Genomic DNA, 22,140 nt, shown 5'->3' on the forward strand with positions numbered 1-22,140 from the left:
TGCTTTCAGTGTCCCTCGTAAAATATATGTCTGAGACATAAATAATAGATTTAAATAAAATTAAATAAATTATCTCTTTAAATTGAGATAATATCTCAAAATAATGAGATAACACCTCATTATTTTTTAGATATTATCTCAATTTAAAGAGATAATTTATTTTACTTTTTAAACAGGATGGTGGAAACGGGCTTCCATAGGATTCTTGCTCATTATTCTTTTTTCTATTTTTTTACTTTTCTCTCAAAACTTAAAACCATTTTTAAAACACTCTTTTTAAAAAAAAACTTCAAACTATTTCTGAAAGCACTTAGAAAGTTTTATCGTTTATTTTTTATTTATTTATTTTTTTGTCTGGCTGCTCGTCATGAAAGTTGCTTTCTTTCTTTCTTTTTTTTTTACCTTTTTTTTTTAAATGTGAATTTTCTAAGCACAACAAGCCCGACCTCACTGCTTTATGACGTCACTGCTTCAGTGATGCTGACGTGACACGCGCTTCAACAAATTACTGAACACAACACCGCCACGCCTTCGGCACAATAATAAATTAAGGAAACACAATGACATTGACAGAACAGTAGGAAACATTGCTGACTGAAGGACAGAACCTTTTACTTTAGAACTATAAGTTACTTTTACAGACATCTTTTACTTTATATCAGATCCCTGGTTTGGAATGTTTTAATAAATGTCACATCATGACACTGTGAAACAAGTCATGCCTAAGTGTGGGGAAGGTCCAGCTCTTCCTGATGATTTAAGGCCTGTGACGCCATTAAATAACGATTACAAACTTCTGTCCCACATTCTTGCCAACAGATTAAAATCTGTCACATCCCAAATTATTTCTGACAGTCTGGATTTCTAAGAGTACAGATTCACCTCATTTTGGACTTTTAGGGACTTTTGGACTTCATTTTCAACTAAGGTTGAAAATGAAGGTTTTGAATTATTTTTAGACTTTTACAGCCTTCGGTATGCTAGAGCATGCATTTCTGTTCAAACCTTAATATCAATTTTTGTTTGTTTGTGTCCCAAACCTCGCAAAGATTTGAGACCAGCAGAGTTTTCAGTCAGTCCATCTCCTCAAACAACCTGAATGAAGTGTCTAAAGTTCTCTAACTTGTTGAAGCATTTTCAAAGGCTTCAGGTCTTAGATCAAGCTTAAACAAATGTGAAAATTCACCTTTGACAGGCTGTCGTGTATCTGCCGGTTTTGCTAATCCTGTAAAATCCAGTGTCAAATATCTGGGTGTGTATATAAATGAAAAAAATGAGTCTTATATGGATGCAAAACTCCCACTGTATGTCATGACTCCAGTAACCAGCTCATGTTCAGCTGCCACCACCTATAGGAAGAGCTCAGACAGTCATTCATTCACATCAACCACAACTGAAACGAAGAGGCACTTCAGCTCTTATAGTGCATCATTTTATTGTGTTCTCAATAATCGTCACAGGACTCGTTTGACATTAACAGGGAATTTGTCGACTTCCAAACAGAGGGCCTTCCCTTCGACTCCCACGCTCCACCGCGAGAGACGGAGGGTGGAAGTAAAGGTCAGGAGCACGAAGACCGTGTGACCTTCCTGTGATCTCCTGATAATTCAGTCCTATCAGAGGCAAACAGCAGCAGCTCTGGGACTATGTGTGAAGACAGGGGGAGCAGGGAAGTACTTTCAATTCACCTGTAGACATTGATAATGATCATACCTAGTTAAAAGTATAATTTACAGAGTATGTACAAGCATTTATCATTCTTTGCTACCACAAAACAAAAAAAAATAACAACAAAAAAATAAAAACATCATCCATTTCCAAACTGCTCCACGTTTAAATCACAGCAGGTTTTCACACTCAACGTGTCGCAATGTGCAAAGAGCGGACAGGAGCGGATGACACGGCAGAAATCTGCATGTAAACAAGCAACGTTGATGAACCAGATTGTTTTAGTCACACATGTTGATGATAGAAAACAGTAAAAAAAAAAAAAAAAAAAAAAAGAAATTAAACATTTTTAAAAAATGGACAGATCAAAGAAAACGTAGGCATCAACGGCATGCAGCAAGGCATCTCACACTGAATTTGGACGGGCTGCTGAGATTGTTTGAGACTCCTTCATTAGCTGAGCCAGGCCGCTCAGCGGGGGGTCAGCGTCATGGTTCATGGATCCGTTTTGTTATTTTTGTACTCAGAACAATGACGGCGTATTACAGATGGTTTGTGTTTCAGTGTTTTCTCCAGCTTTGCCACAGACGCATAAACTTTCTATCAATCTCTTTATTTGTACTTTTTATCTATGTAGTATTTCTTATAAACCACTGAATGTGAATTATTGGACCAGTGAGGAAAACTTGAAGCTCTGTTTATTTTTAATTTTTTTTAAAATGGAACAAAGACCACAGACATGCTGGAGAGTGAATTTTCAGATATGTGCTTTTAAATTAGATGATTGGTCTAAAATGTGTTCACTGTAAGGTTTAGAGCAAATTAGTTAGTAGAATGAAAAAAAAAAGAAAAAAGAAATCGAGTCGTCGCAATGTAACCCGAAGATAAAATATAAGAGATTTCCTTCTGAAAACTAAATCAGTGGCGTGATTTACATTCACCTAGAGCATGAATGGAGGCGTGCCTTCACCCACACTTCAAAAACACCAAAACTTACCACATAACTTTGGTGTAGTTTCTAGAACAAACATCTTGGATCACTTTAAATAAGCCAAAGCTAAATTAGAAGAAATTCCTCAGTTTGATGTAGGAGTTTGTTTTAAGTCATTAATTTCTTAATGTCGATTAAAAAAAAGTTTTAGTTTTGTTGGCAGATTATTTGGAAATTTTCTTGTCATAAGTGAAATAATCTGCCAATGGAACGAGAATGTGTTCATCAACATTAAGGAAATGAAGTCACTCGTTAGTTTCGTCTTATTTCAGGTGTGCAAAGATATATTTGCATAATAGACAAAGAAAATTGAGTTTTTTTGCAGGGAAGTAGACAACTTGAAAACTAATGTTCAGACTCTCTCCTTCCAAAAACAGGCAAAAAGATTTCAGCTTGTGGCGACTTTCATTCTCCACTTTGGTGATGCTCTACCTCTTGAATGCCTTTTATAAAATCCACATAAAACGCACCTCTTCTGTAGTCCTGTCCTAGGACTCTTCGATTACCCGAGACCGTTTTGGGCGTTTCTGTTGCCCGACTCAGTGTGGAAGGGGTTCACCACGTCCAAATCCACGTGGACGCCAGCTGCACTACAACACCGGAGGACATGATAGAGGACACCGCAGGACAAACAGAACCGTCAGGAGACACCGAACAAATAAAATCAGACAAAACAAGTAAAACAACAACAAAAACTCTTACATAAAAAAAAGAAAAGAAAAAAACAGACTTTATGTGCTGATATTTGTCACTCTCGCCAGTGGAGATGCTACAGAGGCATCCAGCTGTCCCTTAATATGTCTGCTGGGTCGCTGATATACAACTGCTTTCTGAAGTGAGGAAAGCGTCCTGGCTGCCGTGACAGTGACTCGGCGTGGCGTCTTCCAAACATGTAGAACCCTTCGAGGTAGCGGAGCAACACAGAACTCAGATTTTTTACTTCTTTTTTTTTTTTTTTTAAACTCGTTTGACTTAAAAAAAAAAGAAAAGCAGAGCAGATTACAGCCAGTGACCTGATAACCAGCGCCACACTGGTTCCTAACTGCGGACCCCTCGTGTGCAGCTCTACTGAGAGTTTAACTGAAGCCATTTACTTGGCATTAATTAGAATAGTAACAGCCAATAATATTATTATTATTTCTACAAAATATAATGCACAACAGACATTGAGTAAGTTTCAGTTACTACCTCGATAAATCCTGTCGGTAATTGGCACATTTAGAACCGCTACCAGAGATATATCACAGTGCACTGTGAGCTACTGCTACATTAAATAGCCACTGGTTCTGCGACGCCGTCTGGCGTTTTCTGTTAAATACATGGAGGTTAAATCACGTTGCTTTTGATGAATTTGAGACGCACAGTGCTGCACTGCACAAACACAAAATCCTACCAAGTCATTTCGATCTAGTTTCTTGTGCAAATGACTTGAAATAAGGCAAAACTAAATTGCAAGTAACTTTTCAGTAAGATCAAGTAGCGAACTTTAAGTCTGTAATTCCTTGATATTGATGGAAAAGCATTAATTCTACTGGCAGATTATGTCACTTCTAACAAGATATTTTCCCCATGTTATAAGTGAAATAATCTGCCAATGGAACTAGAACTTTTCCATCAATATTACCTATTATTGACTTAGAACAGTGCTTATCATTTCCAGTCCTCTGGGGCCCCTGCTCTGCATGGTTTGTTGTGCCTCTAGTCCAGAACAACTGATTCAAATGATGGCATAACCATCAAGTACTGCAGAAGCCTGTTGGCCACCAAAATATTCAATCCAGATGTGGAATTGAATATTTTGGGAAACACCTAAACAATGCAGGACCTGAGGACCGGAGCACTGACTTAGAGCAAAGCTGCTTTATCTTGCTGAAAAGTTACATATCAGTTAGTTTCGTTTTATTTCCAATGTACTAAGTAGGGATTCATCTGTGCCGATTTTCTTCATTTTGGGAGTTCGGTGATCGACTGATTTGAAGCCGATCTTATCTGGTTTGGCAAAGGTTTAAGAATGAACCACTTTCCCCTTTTGCTCTCCGGTGAGAAGGTTTGACTGACAGACCAGCCCACCAAGTCATGTCTGCACGTTTACAATTGACAATAGTTGCCCCACTGAGTTGGCAACTTAAATGACCAAAAAAATGACCAATTTTGGGGTCATTTCAGACCCCAAAATTGGTATCGGTCAAAATCGGAATAAAATATCGGTAATCAGTGATTGGCCAGAAAAATGCAATTGGTACACGTCTAGTACCAAGACATTTGCTCTAGAAACTAGACCACATATACTTGGTACGATATTTTGTTCTTCTGTCGTGCTCGTGGTCTTTGCACGAGTCTGTCACTCCTAAAGCAAGCAGACAGAACCTGAAATGAAATGCAGGGTATGAAGGAAGGAGAGTTTGCAGAAACAGAACGGCAAACAAAGTCCATGCTCAAATCTGGATTCATCTGCAAACCAGAGACGCACAGTGTGACGATGTCATCCGGCAAAAGTCTTCACAAGCTACGGTTCGCCGTGATCCACTCACACCACTGTGCTGATGCCGCTGTGTTTGGGCTTGGTGCTGCTGCTGGGAACCTGAGACGTTGGCGTCGGCGTCGGCCCATGGAGGTGGCCGCCATGGCCAGAGTGGCTGCTGTGGCTGTGCTGCGGGTATGGCGGGAAGGGCGGCTGCTGGCCGTGAGACGGGGGCGCATGGCACTGGTGGGGCGCGTGCTGCACATGGGGCGGTGGGTGGTAGTGATGGTGGTGGTGGTAAGGCGGGGGATTCTGGGTCACGTGGCAAAACGGGACGGGGTGAGGATGGACGGGAACAGATGAGTCCGACTCCGCTCGGGCCGAGTGGTGCAGGTTAGCTGGGTGCGGGGCGTTGGAGACGAGGCTGGGGTGGGGGCTCTGGGGGCAGGGCGACTTCACCCGCCTGGTGCCAAACAGAGACCCCAGCAGAGAGGAGGAGCTGGGCAGGGAGTATCCGCTGTGACGGGACGCACAGTCTCGACCCGAAGGGGTTCTTCGCCGCATGTGAGGACTGCTAATGATGGAGCCCTGCAACCGAGAAAACAAAACATCATGGAAACTTCATAACCACACAGATGCAGGAAACATGTTGAACTTCCCTAACACAACTGTGCACTATCTATTATTGAATAAATGGAAGACTAGAACTACAACAGTCAGCTTCCATATATGGGTCTCCAGGTGACTCTAAGGTCAGCAGAGCAGCATGACAACATGAGTCTGAACTACAGTTAGTCTAGTCATGCAGTGAATCCATCAGCCACAGCAGAACGCATGCACAGTGCTGCAAGCAGACGACGGGAACTGCAAAACTAAACAGCACAGCACACAGAAACAATAAGTCTCACAGAATCTGCACACCGAGAGCGAGCAACGCAAAAGGTGGCCAGAGGCGGCTCGGCAGCAGCCGCTGGCTACTTACTTCCAGATTGCTGTCTAGTGATCCTGCACTGCTGCGTCTCCCGCGCTTTCCTGCCCAGGACACGCACAGGACAGATAAGACATGCCCGGTTAAAACATGGAGGTGCACACGCCCTGTCTGTCCACAGCGGGGCGATGTGGACACATTCTGAGAGCCAGGCGCTTGGTTGAGAGCCTGACTTCAGTCCGGGTGTTCGGGAATCAGGGTTGGGGACAAAACTTATTCAAACTAACGGCAGAACATGGAGTCTGCGTGAGGAAAGTGAGGGTTTGTTTGGGCGGCTACATGGTGAGCTAAGGTTCTACTAGCAGGAGACTCACATAGCCACAGATAAGCTTCACTCAGAGAGAAATGAGGGAAGAGTTTATTCATTTTCAATATCATTTCCAAATGAGACAGAAAAGTAAAACACCCCAGGTTAAGATAATGTTAATTATAGCTTCCCACAATGGAGCTGGCACCATTTATTTAACTTCTCATCTTTCTTTCAGCTTAGAAATGGCAAACCTGTGTACAGAGACAAAACTTGCTTTCTCTTTTTTATCTCTCCCTTCTCTTAAAGTAAAAGATGAGCTCCAAAGGGAGGTTTGTCAGAACAGACGGGTGGGCGGCTTGCAGAAGCTGCTCGGCGTGTCTTCTCCTTCCGCGAAAACTTGGCGGAAGAATAATAAACGTTGTCTGTGGTTCTTTTTATGTAGGCTGAGAAAATACCTGTCACTTTGGTTTATGTCGTAATAAAATGCACTGAAGGTTGTGGTTCAAAAAACGAGTCAAAAGAAGTGAGCGTCATGTATTGTTTTTCAAAAGCTGTATGGGGAACAGGCAACATACCTTATCTTTTATTCTCAAAAGCAGTCAAGCTAAAGCTCAAACCAGTCGGTTCATTCAAGTGGCATCCTGGCGTTTTTCTGCCAATGCTTTTCTGCACTAAAGCATCTTCTGCCACTGCTGCTCGCTTTACATGAATAACTGGAGAACTTTAATCCCTCCTTCTTGCTAAGAAGCTTGGATTGATCACAGTGACCTACAAAGCTGTGTTCCTCCCTCCTGCTAGCAACGCAAGCCTATTAGTGGGCGTCTTCAAGTGAAGAACACCCGAGTGTCCCGGCAGTGGCGTCGATTCCCTTCCCTGCTTCTGTACTGGGAGTCTGACTATCCAAATCCTCCTTTTCCCAAACGTCCAATGAAACCCGAGTGAAAAGTGTCATGCCGGCATCCGGCTGGAGTATTTGCTTTTCTCCAACCAAAAAGTAGAACAAGATGGAAGCCAGGGCACTGATGCAACATTCAGACCTTACCTGCATCTGAGAGATCCCGCAGGGAGCTGCTGAGCGCGCTCCTCTTTAGGCCCTCGCCGATGGCATAACTGTCGTCCAGGCTGGCGCGGCTCACGTTTCCGTTCCCAGTTTCCTTCTTTAACCCAGAGCACTGGGACATGCTGGGCCTCACCAAACCCTTCTGCTTCTCCAGCTCAGCTGCGCACCAAACAAAACACGCAACATCCGAGTGTCTGTCGCTTGGGCACCGCATATTCAAAACAAATGAGAATGTGAAGAGAAAGGACAGTAGAAAGGCACAGCTTACATTCTATCCGATACTTCTCCATCTCTTGGACTTCAGCAATAGATTCTCGCAAATCGTCGGTAAACTTCTTGCGGTCCTGAGGATTTGGAGCATTGAAATTGATGAGGACCTTGATGTCAGCGCCGGGAATGGCCGAGGTCAGGCGCAAGCCATTGGGATAATCTAAGAAAAAGAAACAAAAGATCTTCTAGGAGTGCTTCCTATCTGGAGAACTCCTAAATATTACATTTTATATATTTAAATCGTTTCATGAAGACAGAGAGGAAACTGTAGCTCAAATAACAGCTGAGTGCCGTCTTTGAATGTCCACAGTGTGATCTGGGCGTCCTGAGTGTCTGCCGAGATCAGGCCTCTATAGTTGTGTTCAAGTTTTTTTCTAATGTTTAGCTACTTCATCTTAAAACTATTTTTTGTTAGTTGCTGCTGCTGGTGGCCCAAAGCATTGTGGGATGCCTTGCTGGCTGATCCCAAGTGCCACACTTGAACCAGTTGCTAAAACTAAATAGCAAAGGCATCTTGCTATTAAACGTTATAAGGGAATAAGCTCTTTGGTCTTGACTTTTCCAATATTCTTGAACTGGTCTGAAGTGTTATTCAAACAAATTAACAGCTTAATGGTGAAATAATCATCAACTAATCATCCTCAGAGTAGATATTAAGCCAAAACTATGCATGGAAAGTCGTCTCTGTTTGTAAATACGCAAATATGCAACTCCTCAAGTGGCAGTTTCAGCTTCACCCAGTTTAAGAAAAAAATATACAAAGAAAAATAAAATATTCTGTTGACTGTCTTCTTTGCAGAAAGTCCGAATAAAACAGTTTAGTACCGAAAACACTTTGGAGGGAGAACCCAACCTGAAAACTCAGAAGCCGAAATATGTCCTTATTTTCAGTGTTTGCATTGTGTTTAAAGCAGAACTGTGACTAAACATGAAACTTATTCAAATAAATAAAGAAATCATACTTACACTGATTCTCAAACAGCAGAACTTGCATGCTGTAGAGCGAGAAGGACTGACGAAAACTGTATGTCACCGAGTTCTTTTTCTTTTGAAATATTTTGGTAACCTAAGAAAAATAAGCAGATGCATCTTGCTGAGACTCATTGATAAGCAGTGAAACCTTCATTGCTAGCGTTTGTGGAAGAGTGGTTTGTCACTAGTGAACGTACCACGAGCAAGTCATTAAAGAGGAAGATCTCCCTCTGGTGCAGACCAAGCTTCTGGAGCTTGTTGGGATCAGGTACTTCAAACAACCTGCAGTAACACACCAGCCTTCGGTGGGGTAGCGACAGCACCTGCACATGATCCGTAATCGTCCCAGAGTCAGAGAGGCAATGCAATATCTCTCCAGCAGATACACATAGATCATTTGAGAAGTGTAATTAGCAAAAGCCGCCTCACTGCTGCCAGTTCAGCAACCTTCTCGCTATATATTTAGCGACATTTCGGTAAATCGGTAACTGACCAGAAAACTGCAATTGGTGCAAAACCGAGCAACAAAATAACATTTACAAAGAACAATTGGTAAAAAAAATTCAGCTTGCAAAACTTCAAAGATGGTGGAGACTTCTAGACAAAAAGCAATTGTAAAAACCATTGAGCCTGACATTTTGCATAACATTTTTCATATTTTTCATTTCATTCATTCCCACTCAAAAGTGTTGCACAACTGTTTTCTTTTGATCTTTTAGAAAAAAATATAGTAAAATACAACAAATGTTCTTTGTGTAACAGGGGCAGGACGAGTCAAAGTTCAAGGGGCATGAATGCTCCCATGAGAATGCTACATATCAACCCATAGCAATGATACTTACACAGCCAAGACCTTGGTGTAAAGACCCGATCTGCAATTACAATGAAAACACATTTTAAGATTATTGAAATCACAGCAAACATCCTGGAATATTTTCCAGGATTTTTTTTTCATAATAAAGACATTGTTTTGGCATTTTTGCAATTAAAAATCAACCAAAACCATTTGTCACTGTTCCTATTTACGCTTTAAGGTCAAGTTTTAATGCATTTTTCAGTATATCCACATGAAGGGCTCTTCAGAACTGATGTCTAACATTATGAAGACAATAGCTTCACATAAAGAACAAAAGAAACCTTACCGGTTTTTTCCCAACAATCAGTTTTTCCACTTTCTGAACCTGGGACACGTGATCTTCATTAGTCCTGAGCTCTCGCTTTCGAATCCGCTCATATATCCCCACCAGCATCTCTCGGGGTATGTCCTCCCCGTCGTCAACACCTTTCAGAAGATGAGGAAGAGAGCGTGAGAGAGGAAGAGTTAGTTTCCTTTTTATGGATTTATGAATGCAAATGAACTGCTGATTTTAGACTAATCTTGCTTTTTGCATTTTTAGCCAGCTTATTTATTCTTAGCTAGCTTATCTATTTTTATCTAACATATTTATTTTTATCTAGCATGTTTATTTTTATCTAGCATGTTTATTTTTAGCTTGCATATTTTATTTTTAGCTGGTTTATTTATTTTTAACTAATTTCACTGCACAGTCACACTTTGGCTTGCAGAAAGAGCGCAAAACTATAAAATAAACCAAAGAAAACTGGCCAATCAGATTTAGGTTTAGTTGATTTTTGAATAACGCCCTCAGTGCAATGGGATTTTATGAGATAAGACAACACAAATTAGTGTGTAAGAGTGAAGTGGGGACTTTTAGTTTTGGGCTTCAATGTGACAAAATGCCCCTGACAAGTTAGGGGTTAAGTTTATGGCGAGTTGAATGTTGAAGCAGAGATGTGACAGTGAGCTGGAAGCTGTGAGTGGAAGGAAAACAAAGCACCTCGAAGGTTTTTAACAAAGTCTTCCAGTTTCATCTTCCTCTCAGGCTTCACATTGGGGCTGTACATGTCGGTGTTGAGGAGGATGATGGCGAAAGCGAGGATGAAGATGGTGTCCGGGTTCCTGAACTGTCTCACCACACCGGGGTTGCAAATGCAATAGCGCTGGCTAGAGATCAGAGACACAAACACACACTCAGAAAGCCAAAAGGTATTTAGATGGCATCATTTGTTGTTCTGTTATCAAGAAACCACAGATATGTCACGTGCATCCCAACATATGTATGCATGAATTACAGAAAAATAGGCTGTTTGAAAGTGCGAGACACAGCCAAACTTGATGTCCCAACAATGTTGAGTCGCTCTACCGTCAGACAAAATCTGATGATGTTGGGATTCTAAAAAAGATATTTTATCATGTTTTCAGCTTTTATTCACATGTGACAGTTTTTCAGCTGCTTTGCCAAGGATCCCACTTGAATTGGAGCCAATTTCTGTTATGTGCACGCAGACAAAATGACAGAGAAACCCACAACGGTCAAATAACTCGAAACTGACAAAAATACAAATTAAACTTACTGAAAATAAGACATTGCTGTTGAAATGTGGCTCAGCAGAATCATTTTAAAACATAAAACTAGTGAAACAAGTAAAATAGGAACCAGGAGATTCATAGGCGGATTGGTGTGACAATCTGCAGGCGTATGGGTTCTATCCCGGCCTGTTTCGGTGAAGATGTATTGATCTGTCCGCATTCCCATCATGACCTCTGGCCTCCAGCTCTGGACCTCTCTGCTTGGGCTGCTTTCCCCGTAACCCAAACACTGGATTAAATGTACGTAACTAATGGATGGTGCACAACCATAACAATGAGGAATGTGAAGCTACCATATGTATCCATGTTGCGCATGGATACCCCTGATGTCATGATGCAAGCCATCATGACTTTAAACTTTGATTAAATCAAACAAAATCTTCTAATATTTCTATGGAAATTACCATAATAAAAGCTGATAGTCCTGTTGCTTCTAAAAGAGCAAAGACAAAATGTCACAAAGTTTGATTATTTCATATTTTATGTGCTAAACTTTAGCATGTTCAAAAAGTACCAAGGTCAAAATTACAAGCCTTATTATGATTCTTCTAATATTTGTGACATTTGTGATTAAAACATTTTTTGGGTTGTTCTAATGAGGTATTCTAATTTTCTGAGACACTTAATTAGTTTTTGTTTTTTTCTTTTTTGCCTGTAATCCATTACAATTTGCACATGAATTGAATTATTTCAGTGAATCCCTATAAAATCCTTGTTTCACTTTCTTACTTTCTTGGCAAGAAATATACAATTTTATGCAAGATTCAAATTTTTTGAGTTGTACCAGCAAATGACATGTACCCAACACCCAAAAGCAGCTCTTAGGAATATTTTTCTATAACAACTACTTGCCACAATTGCAAAAAAAAAAAAATCAGAAGTCGGAAGTACATTTGCCTGACCCTCGGAGAACTTGAGTTAAAATACAAAACTAACCTTCAAGTGTGTTTTCTGCACTGCAGAAATGGGTCTGAAAGCTGGTGTGCTATGTTCATATATCGTAACAACTCTATTGGAATATCGTTGCGAGTTTTTAAACATCGTGGGATTCCTTACTGTAGTGTTGCTGAGCTGAACGTAGAAATGAATCCGTGTCTCACCTGTATGCCTCGATCAGCCGCTCGACCTTCTGTGCCTCTCCCTGAACTCTGATGTGTGCCTGGAATTTCCGGAGCCCTTCGTCCAGCTCCAGGCCCGAGAAGTCCATTTCGTCCACCACACAACTGGAAAAAAGACACACAGATAAAGAAGGAAAGTAAGAATCAATAACAGAATCTCAATGATAGCATTATCTTCAATTTTTTTATTTATTTATTTTTTTAATGAACCAAATAATTGACTGGTGATAAGATTCAGATGCTTTTATACTTGGTGTTAATGATTAGTGATCACAAACTAAATAGCAAATTTTTCTATCACATTAGTCGCGCAACTAAGAACCCCTTATTACTGAAACTCAATATGTGCTGTAGTTACCTGCAGTTCATCACTTTAAAGTGCAAAGTGCACATCGAGGTCTGACCTCTTTTTTTTAAACTTTCACCAATCTTGCATAGACAAAACACAAAATACTTCCAATTCACCACAGAGTTTCTGTGCAAATGGCAAATGAATTATATTCTCCAAATGAAGATCTTTTACTTCTGCCTAAAAAGAAACTGCACATCTATCAGAGCATGAAGCCACTTTCTTGAGTATGTTCTATTCCTGGTTGCTTCACTCGAGTCCCAACCACATCTGGCTTTGGAAAGATGATCTGAATTCATGCTCATGGAGGAAAGGCACACGGTTCTTCTGAGTTCAAACAAAAGCATCCAGACCAACAGAAGCGGGCAAAAATGAATCGCTCACTCAAGAACATCTCGGTTGAATTGTTTCTGTCGGTTGCCAAGGAATTCGCCAATCATCTGCCGACTCAAGCCTTTCCTCTGCAGGAGGAAGTGGGCAACACCCACCGGGGTGTCCGGGACGTAGCTTCGTTCAATCAGATACTGGATCCCCTTTTCTGGCTTCCTAGAGACACCGGAAAGAGAAAAAAATATCAAGAAAGACACACACAAAAAGAGGGAGTGGGAATACAATCCAAATCTGTGATTATCCCAGTTCACTAAAAGAAAAGTGTGTCAACAGAGGAACAGGGTTTGGAGAGCTACGGAATGGGATGAGGAGTGATTTTCTGATTGTGGTGCTGCTCCCACATGATTGCAAGGAACTTAAAAACTGACTCGGAAAGACACCAAATCCGCAATCATCCGTGATTAAGCAAAATCACCCAGACCCGAGTGAACCCCTGGACGTGAAGTGGAGCAGAACAAAAACTCAGCACAAACCGAGAACGGATATAAATGCGGCTCATTCGGCCTCGCTGCATATTCAGTGGCCTCTTTACCACAAACGTAATCAACAGGAACAAATCCAGTCAGTCATGACTTCTTATGCAGCCCTCTAGACTCCAGAGAAACCTAAATAAGTTGCTAAATATTATTTTATCATCAAATCAAAGCAGTTTTTCTCTGTATGCTGCCAAGTTACATTAATGTGAAAAGATTTTCAATGTTATTTAACTATTAGGAGTACTAATCAAACGCAGGCATGCGATTGATTAATAGATTAATGCTTAATGTTTGGCTCTCGTGACAAGTTATAGCGATATGCTAGCACATCCAATAAAGTTTTAAAAACATTATGCTTAAAAAAAAGAAAGAAGGAAAGTAAGAAGTACATTTCTGCAAAAGCTCAGATATTTTGAAATGGTCTAGAAGACACATGGAAATTTCTGAGCTCTAAAATTCAACAATTTGCTGGAAAAATATTCTAGAAAAATCTTGGAAATTTCTGAGCTGAAAAAGATTTATTCACAGGACGTTTGGGCCTGGTAGGTTTAACACACACAATGCAGGTACTGAACCAAACCTGCATTGTGTGTGCAGGTTTGACTTGTGAAGGACACCATGAAGAGGCAAGGGTTGTGATTAAAGTGAGTCACAGTCACAATTATTTTATAAGGAATCAGGATAGTTATTTTCGTTTGTTTTCTTATTTAGAGCACCTTAAAAAAAACGGTATCTTTTCTTGTCTTACTATAGATGTGTCCACTTAGTGGCTCTAAAGTCTCATTTTTTTTAGATCTGTTATGCTAAATAGGTTTAGTGGGGTGCACTCACTTGTTGAAGAGATTTAGGCCAATGCGGTAGTGTCTCTTGCGAATGATGTCGTTACTGAACGCCGGTGAGTCCCAGCTATTCCGAGTCTCCTTGTGGTACGTCTGTTTGCTGAGCGTCTGCTCCCTCAGGCTGTCTCTGGATGAGGACTCGGAGCTGCAGTTAATGGTGTCGTTGGAGTTTGATGTGCTGTTGATGCTGTCGTTGTCCCCGTCGGAGAAATCAGACTCTGATTTGCTCTGGCGGTTGGGTGTACCGTTGATAGCCAGGTGGGCTTCCAGCTGCCGGGCACAGTGACGGGATGGATCTTCTTCCCGGGAAGGTCCCCGAGGTGGCAGGCCGTGATCGGTGCTTTTTGGGCTGCTCTGTTGGTTGCTGGGGCTCCTGTCATAAGCGCTCTGTCTCTTTAATGAGCTGCGGTCAGACCGGTCGCTCAGTTCCACAGAGCTGTCGCTGGGGGGCTCGATGGTCAGTAGGGGTAGGTGGTCCACTCGCAGACGCTGCTCCTGGCATTCTAAGGAAGGCGTGCTGCGACAGCTGGTGTCCGTGTCCCCCTTGTCATCTTTGTGAGCAAGAGACCAGTAGTCTTGGGAGGAGTTCAGGGAACGCTGGCGCAGGTCTGACTCTGTGCTGGAGGGCCGGCCTACAGACTGAGAGAGAGGCAAGGGGGGCGATAGTTCTTCTTCATCAATGTAAAGGGTCACATCACTATAAGATGCAGTCATCTCATCTAGCTTGCGGTGCTCTAAAGCGCTGTGGGAGGATTCCAACTGGCGGCTGAGCTCTCTGTCCTTATCCAGGTGGCCTCTTCCTTGCTCTAAAGTGCTGTCTTCTCCATGCAGGCTGCGACAGTTCAGCGCGTCATCGATGGACTCGGCCAGAGATTTGACCTGCCTGGAGAAGGCATCTTCCAGTTCTGTGACGGCATATGTGAGGTCACTCTGTGTGCTCGGCATCTTCATTTGTACACCTCTCTCCCGGCCGTGTTCCGACTGCACCAGTGCACCGATTTTGGCGCCTTCATCGGATAAAGAGACGTGCTTTCCCTCGAAGTAGGAGCTGTGGACTTTTTCAGGTCCTTCAAAGGAAAGCTGCATTCTCATGTTGGACAGAACAATTCGTCTGGACATACGGTTTTCAGACATAGAACTTCGGAGACGCTCAAAGTTCTTATTCATTTGGTACTGGCGGAAGGCTGTTTGGATGGTACGTGCGGCATGCCGGGTTATGAAACGCCCGCCATATTTGCGTTCTAGCATCTCCACCTGCAAACAGAAAAAGAAGGATGGTCAGTCAGCTGTAGTCTCACGCCACTGCCAATTTTAGTCAACTGTGAGTAAGCAGCAAAGGTGGGATTGAGTAATTGTAGTGAAAGTCACAAGCCTGAAGAAAAGTCACAAGTAAAGGCATATAAGTCCAAAGTTGAGTCAATTCAAGAGTCCAGTGTTTTTAAAAGTTATGGCATCAGGATTTTTTGTGTCTGGGACGTAGACAGATGTGTCCATGTTTCTGAAAGTAAGAAAGGAAGTACTTCTTGAGTTGCCCTGTTGTGTTGACAGAGTAAGTAAATATAAACTTCTCGTTAAACTGGGTGAAAGCATTAAGCTGTAAGGGTGGCTTTCATCTCAAAAACAGGCGTCTTCTGGTGGCTGGTTGTTGCTCTGGACCTCATTTAGGAGGATTACAGGAAGAAGAACCTACGTATCATTTTGCTTCCAGCTCAAAATTATATGCTACATTATGCTTGTATATCACATATAATGCCAATAAAACTCAGTCTAACAATACTGGTGATTTTAAGATGTCGAGTAAAGTCTGACCTATTTACAGGTTAGACACAAAAGCAAAGGGCACAATGAAGAGTCAGTGATGTAATAGTCCAAACTAGAAACAGTGAACCTTTAAATCAACAACTTGAGGCTGAGCACAAGAAGAAAATCAAGCATGAGAGGCAGCAAAAAATAAAAGTCTTGCTCAGTTCCTTCTGTCTTTTCTCATTTAAGGCATTGCTGAGCAAGACAACAGGGCCCACATTGATGACTTGTTAGCAAACAGAGATTTAAGGATAAAATGAAAAGATTGGGTGACGGACGTTTAAAGTGGAGTTCAGAGTCTTTAATTTCACAGAAGAACTAACTTTTAAGCAAACATAACAAGTGGACAAGAAAAACAAGCATGTCTTCCACTTCTAGACTGCTTTTTAGAGAGGCACCTATCTCAGTGCATCATCAGCCATCATCAGGTTATGAGCAGGTCGTTCCCTCCCTCCCACCTGTTTGTCCTGGAGGTCCGACGAGAGCTCATAGCTCTCTGACATTGAGCGAGAGCGCTTGATGGCCTCTTCCTCTGCATGCTTGCGGAGGATGGACTGGGAGTGCTGGAGCTTGGGGCGGCGGGGTCGCGCGTGGCTCGGCAGGAAGATGTGTCCGTAGAGCTGGCTGTCCAGGTATTCCAGGCCAGGTCTGTCGCCGTGGGTCACCGGCTTGCAACCATAGATGACGCAGGGATCCACAGATACACTCACGTCGCTGCCAGGGGCGTCGCCTTCCACACTGCGACACACAAGCACATTCAGATCAGACGGGTCCCTGGCCGAGACTGCTCAGGAACACATGACTGATGTGAACAATGGCATTATGTAAGTGTATAAATTCATGATCATCTTACTTTCTCCTTGCAGGCGGCCCTAAATGACCATGCAGCAGAGGTTCTAGTCTTCATTAGAAGACTAGAAGCAACGAAATGTCAACAAACACTCGAATTATTGCAGTGTTATCATCAAGCAAAACCAAAGTGACTCAACATGTGTTGTCACAGCCTGAATCCTAACATCCACACACATCCTGGGCTCCCACAGCAGGTGATTAGGTGAGCAGCAGCAATCTGAGCAGAACGTAAAAAGCTAAATATTAACCACATCATATTTCACCTTCCTTCATGCCTTCACTGATGCTATAGTATCTTCAGGTATTTTAGATGTTTCACTATATGAGAAAAAAAATCACGAGACCCATCCAACTCAGCCTGTTTAGCTTTATTCACAACAAGCTTCCCCTTACAGAGACAATACATAGTTCCCACAAGTCTGAACCAGAAGAGATCTGCGCCATCTTAGTAGTAGGCAAGGGCATCGCAAAGCATGGATGAACCATGGCTTCAGCACCAACAAGAAAGCACAAGGACAGTCTTGATCAATGTGCGAGGGAAAGATACATGAACAAAATGGCTGCTGTCGGGATCGATCCGTAAGTGATGGAGAATAAAAACATGTCCGACGATGTGAAGGAGCGGCCTTCGACCTAGCATGACGCGGTTCTCTACTCAGTGAACACGAAGAGAGCGTGCACAATGGAGGAGCTTTGTGGCCTGAAATCCATGGATGCATGCAATCTGTGTTTCAACAGTTTTGTAAAGGACGTACAGACGCTTCGCGTGAATAACAATGTTCTGGTTAATGAGTGCATGTAGCAACACAGATTATAACTTTATTTATAAGCATTTCTGAAACGGCAAAAACTGACCAAAGTGCTGTTCATGATATAAAAACACTGAAATAAATCAGACAGTCACATAAAATAAGTAATTCACAACCTGACAATTAGAAGGACTGCTCTTAAAAGAGTTAGGATTTCAAGAACTACAGGAGATCTTTTCCTGACGTCAGTCATCACCATCCACAGCAACTCTTTGAAGGAGTTTGAGTTAGTAAGAGCTACAACAACATTTAATACTTTACTGGGATCAGTAAAGTATTTTTTGAATTTAATTTGAACAAGTTAGAAGGTTGTCTTTATCATGGCACATTAGTGGGAGAGCAGATGGCGCAGAATGCACATTTTATTTCATCGTCTTCAAAGAACGTGAAAAAAATCAGGAGATGAAGGAACAACAATGGGATTAGGAAACGCTGCACTCATATTCATTTTTACTCCAATATCCTAAAAGAAAAGCTAATGTCATAAACTACCTTGAGGAATCACCTACATAGAAAACAGGAAAAAAAAAGACTGGCAATAAAAACCTGACCATGGTGAGCAAGGTGTTCGTTATTTAGTGAGCGTATAGTCAGCCTCATTCACTCTGAAGGCAAGTGTAGTTGATAGTGAGCCAATTTGGAGTTAAAAAATATAAAAGCTACTTTTGCAATTCAAAAATAATGAGCCTAGACTTTTACTGTAAAGCAGTTGAAACACCACATCACTGTGACTGCACAGAGGGAAGCCAGAGCAAAGGTCAGAGCAGCCGACCAACTCAGACTTTCATCCAGTCTCATTAAATGAACATCCAAGCCAGAAAATCCCATATAAAGCACAAACAGGGGGAGCAGAAGCAGCGAAAGTCCCATTATTAGTGAATATGTCGATCAACACAGCGGCTCATTTTCTCTCAGTCATTTATTAGTAAGGCAAAAAACTGTATTCCCACCACAGTAAAGGGAAGTTCTTGGAATAATGTAGAACTAGCTCATACTCCAGAGTCACTGCTGCTTACATGTTAAACGAAGTATATACTGGAACTGAAATCCAGAAGCATTGTCTCCATACTGACCAAGAGAACCAATGGATGAAGTTACTTATTCATCTCCACATCAGATGACAGCAGAGTTAAATCAAAGAGCGAGAGCACAGCCACTCACCAATTATCTGAGGTCCTGTTCGAGGTCGGGTGCAGCCACCACATACTGCCCTCAGAGCTCCAACTAAACATCCACAGGCCGCTGTGTGTTTGTTAGTCCATCATTGAGCTAAATGGACCTTTGCTATGCTGAGCCTGCCGGGTCTGGCTTCCCTCCACAGACCTTTGAGGAGGGGCATTCACAGGGAAAGGGAGGCAACTTCCTCCTGAGGAAACTGGGTCATGCAGCTGCTGGAGTTCTGTTGTCCCACAAATTTGAAGGATTTCTAAAACATTGGAGGCCTTAAGTATAGAAACAAATAATGCAGAAAGAGAGAGCCATGCTGGGGATGGGATCCTCTAGTTATGAAGCTCCTGTCCCGTGAAAACAGCCAGGAGTATCAGGATCATGGCTTATAACTGGGGGAGATGACCTTTTCTTGACCTGGCAGGCATTTTTTCTCACTGTAAACACTTTTCTCTCAGATTTGACCTCTGGAAGTCTTTTCCATCGTGTCTGAGTCTTTCTCCACATGGGATACATGTGTCTCATGTACATGTGGCTTCTCATAAGTCTTTAAAAGACCAATTTGAAAAGGTATCCGGACAAATGTTCAACCATGGAAGTCACACAAACCTAAACGGCATAAGCATTCCTGGGGCGTAAGGCAGAGAATGCTGAAGATGAAAGCTTTCACTTCATCTGTTTTGATGGTTATGTTAAACTGGTGACAAAGGATTTTCTGAATGTAATTAAACTCTATAAATAAAAAGGTTTTACCCCACCTCCACCATGTTTCAGTGTGCCAAGACGCAGCATGACTGAAGGGATTAGTCGTGTGTATCCCTGGGATGAACGGTGATGTTTGTGAAACCTTCTGTACCAACGAGAAACGATTCAGTAAGACAAACGTTATCTGTCATACAGACAGATATGGATATTAGATTTTTCTAAGGAAAATAAGATGAGCAAGGGTTCAAAAGAGAAAAACTTCTATCTTGCAATCGTGGAAGTCGTTCTTTAAGAAGATCATAAGCAGTACAGAAGCACTGATCTCTCTGCTAACATGCTGTTTACTTTCCTCCAAAGACAACAACTGGTGTGCCAGGCTGTTTTCAACTAGAGGGATCGACAAAAATAGCCGCGTCTCTAGAGGCGATGAGCGGAGCGAGCCATCTGAACGGCCCGACTGGAACTGCTGGTATTAACTGAAGCCTCGGGTCGGAACAGCGCCTCCTGCAGTGTCTGCCTTCCCCCAGTTCACCTGTCCACACTGAAGAGCATGGCGGGAGGAGTGAATGTGATGTTTTGCGGTGCATGTTTTCCTTCCGCGATACATAAAAAATAAAAATAAAACAAGAAAAGAAAAGAAAATAACATGGCGTCTTATTTTCATGCTAACAGACTAAACTGGGACTAATAAAACTTACCATGCTCATAAACAACAGTTTGACTAAGAACAGAGTCAAACTGTTGTTCAGCCAGAGATGTGCTGAACACCATCAAGGGACTGCAGATACCAATTAGCTTAAGCTAGGATCTGATGTAGCGCTTTAAATTGTGACATTTATGTTTGAGTCGTACTTTGTCCCTTTATACATAAAGTTCATTATCAACAATCGGCCACTGTCTGAAGTCAGCCGATTTGCGTATTGATTGGCTATAACTGGTGACCGGCTAATCAAAAGAGGAAGCAATGCAGCCCTTTTCTGATCACTGAACGCATCATGCCGGGTCATCCCTCTCTACACCCTCTTCGGTGTAGAGGCTGTTGCTGAAGGAGAGAGACACAAATCTACAGCTTTTCAGCATCAGTAGGGTGTTTAAAACATTAAAACATGAGGACAGAGATATAAGATCACATTCTTGTTGATCTGTTTTGTTATTGAGTTTTCAACCTCATACTGGATGGAGAACTGTTGGCATCTTTCTGAAGATTTGTAATCTCAACCATGACTAAATACGACCAAGACTTCTGAAGGCTACTGAATGCAGATTTTATTTTGGGCTTTTTGAAAAAGGGGGCTGGATAAGAATACACAAATAGATTTTCCTTAAAAAAATTAAACCCATACATAATTTTTCTTCTTGTTTGTCCTTTTGAGCTACACAGTCCAGGTCTAAAATCCCAATAAAATCCAATAAAGTTTAAAACTGGAACGGAAAAAATGGAAGGAATATTAATGAGTGTCAATTTCATGAGGCACTGTATTGATCTCTTTGTCGGAGGTTTGAAAAAAATCTCCTTTTCATGGAGATATGATACTTCTCTCTCTCACATCTGAAACTGAACTGCTTTTCATTTCTCCTATTTTTCTTTCTAATTCCTTATTTAGTGTAAAGTCTGTTTTTTTTTTCCTGCGGTAAACTAGTGGGTTGCTATGGCTTTATGCTCCAGGGACACCTGCAACAACATGTGGGGGATTTTCACCTGCACTGAGACTCCTAAGCTGCAGCGGCCATAGGGTGACTCATTTCTACTGTGATGCAAAAGTGAAACTGAAGCATTTTTTACCACGGCATATTCAGGCCGTCGTGGAACACCAACTATCTCCCACAAATTTAAAGATGAAACTCCGATTTTCTAGAAAAATAAGGAAATCTGAGTTGGATGAGTCGAAAATTTGCTAGAAAAAAGTGACATTTTAAGATTAATCTCAGAGATTTAGTAGAAAAAGAAATGTGAAAATTTATGAGTTTGTAAAGTCAAACATTTGTTAAAAAAAAAAAAGACATTAGTCTCAGTTTCTGATTTTTTTATGCTGACAAATTTTTGACTTTTGTAACTCAGGAATCTAAAACACTGCGATACGTTTTCACTTGTGTTAAACTGCATCTCAAGACTTCCTGTTAGTTGCTGTAGAGTACTAATAAGAAAATCCCTCTGGGATCTTCATTGCCACATGTTAGGGGGGGTCTTGGCTGCACTTGCTGACACTATTCCCAGGATCGCAGAGACCCGAAGCTGGACACACACAAGGCACATAATCTGCATGGGACACAGACAGAAGCCTGATCTGAAAAAACAGTCCATTACAGGACAGTCACATGTAAGAGGATGTCGGCTAAACGATTCTTTTGTAGACACAAGAGGTTTCGTTTATTTACACCTCGGTCCATAAGACGGTCAGGTGAGCAAACGTGGCTCTGGAGGAACATAACTAGAGAGGGGCTTTTGATTTAATGTAAGCTCTGGAAAAAAAAATAACAGAACACTTAAAACAATCAGTTTCTCTGACTTCTCTTTTTGTAAAATGAACATTATTCTTTTGT

At 41.8% G+C, this 22,140-nt stretch overlaps 1 protein-coding gene across 3 annotated transcripts in view; it reads right to left on the reverse strand.

Moving 5' to 3' along the window:
• Positions 1-1,416: 1,416 nt before the first annotated feature.
• The window catches only part of iqsec1b (IQ motif and Sec7 domain ArfGEF 1b), an 87,374-nt gene continuing 66,650 nt past the window's right edge, over positions 1,417-22,140 (reverse strand). For 2 of the 3 annotated variants that reach the window (XM_055027065.1, XM_055027066.1), the window contains 13 exons: positions 16,525-16,804; positions 14,256-15,517; positions 12,943-13,104; positions 12,192-12,314; positions 10,499-10,665; positions 9,803-9,942; positions 9,503-9,532; positions 8,858-8,983; positions 8,655-8,754; positions 7,687-7,848; positions 7,401-7,577; positions 6,103-6,152; positions 1,417-5,708 (listed from right to left, as the gene is read on the reverse strand). In XM_055027065.1, the coding sequence (XP_054883040.1) occupies positions 5,187-5,708; positions 6,103-6,152; positions 7,401-7,577; positions 7,687-7,848; positions 8,655-8,754; positions 8,858-8,983; positions 9,503-9,532; positions 9,803-9,942; positions 10,499-10,665; positions 12,192-12,314; positions 12,943-13,104; positions 14,256-15,517; positions 16,525-16,804 (3,301 nt within the window). In that variant the 3' untranslated portion in view covers positions 1,417-5,186. The remainder of the gene's footprint in view (positions 5,709-6,102; positions 6,153-7,400; positions 7,578-7,686; positions 7,849-8,654; positions 8,755-8,857; positions 8,984-9,502; positions 9,533-9,802; positions 9,943-10,498; positions 10,666-12,191; positions 12,315-12,942; positions 13,105-14,255; positions 15,518-16,524; positions 16,805-22,140) is intronic. The other variant, XM_055027067.1, reaches the window with a different exon arrangement.

The sequence above is a fragment of the Poeciliopsis prolifica genome, unplaced genomic scaffold, assembly GCF_027474105.1.
Source record: "Poeciliopsis prolifica strain line A6 unplaced genomic scaffold, Auburn_PproV2 SCAFFOLD003, whole genome shotgun sequence".
NCBI classification, from domain to species: domain Eukaryota; kingdom Metazoa; phylum Chordata; class Actinopteri; order Cyprinodontiformes; family Poeciliidae; genus Poeciliopsis; species Poeciliopsis prolifica.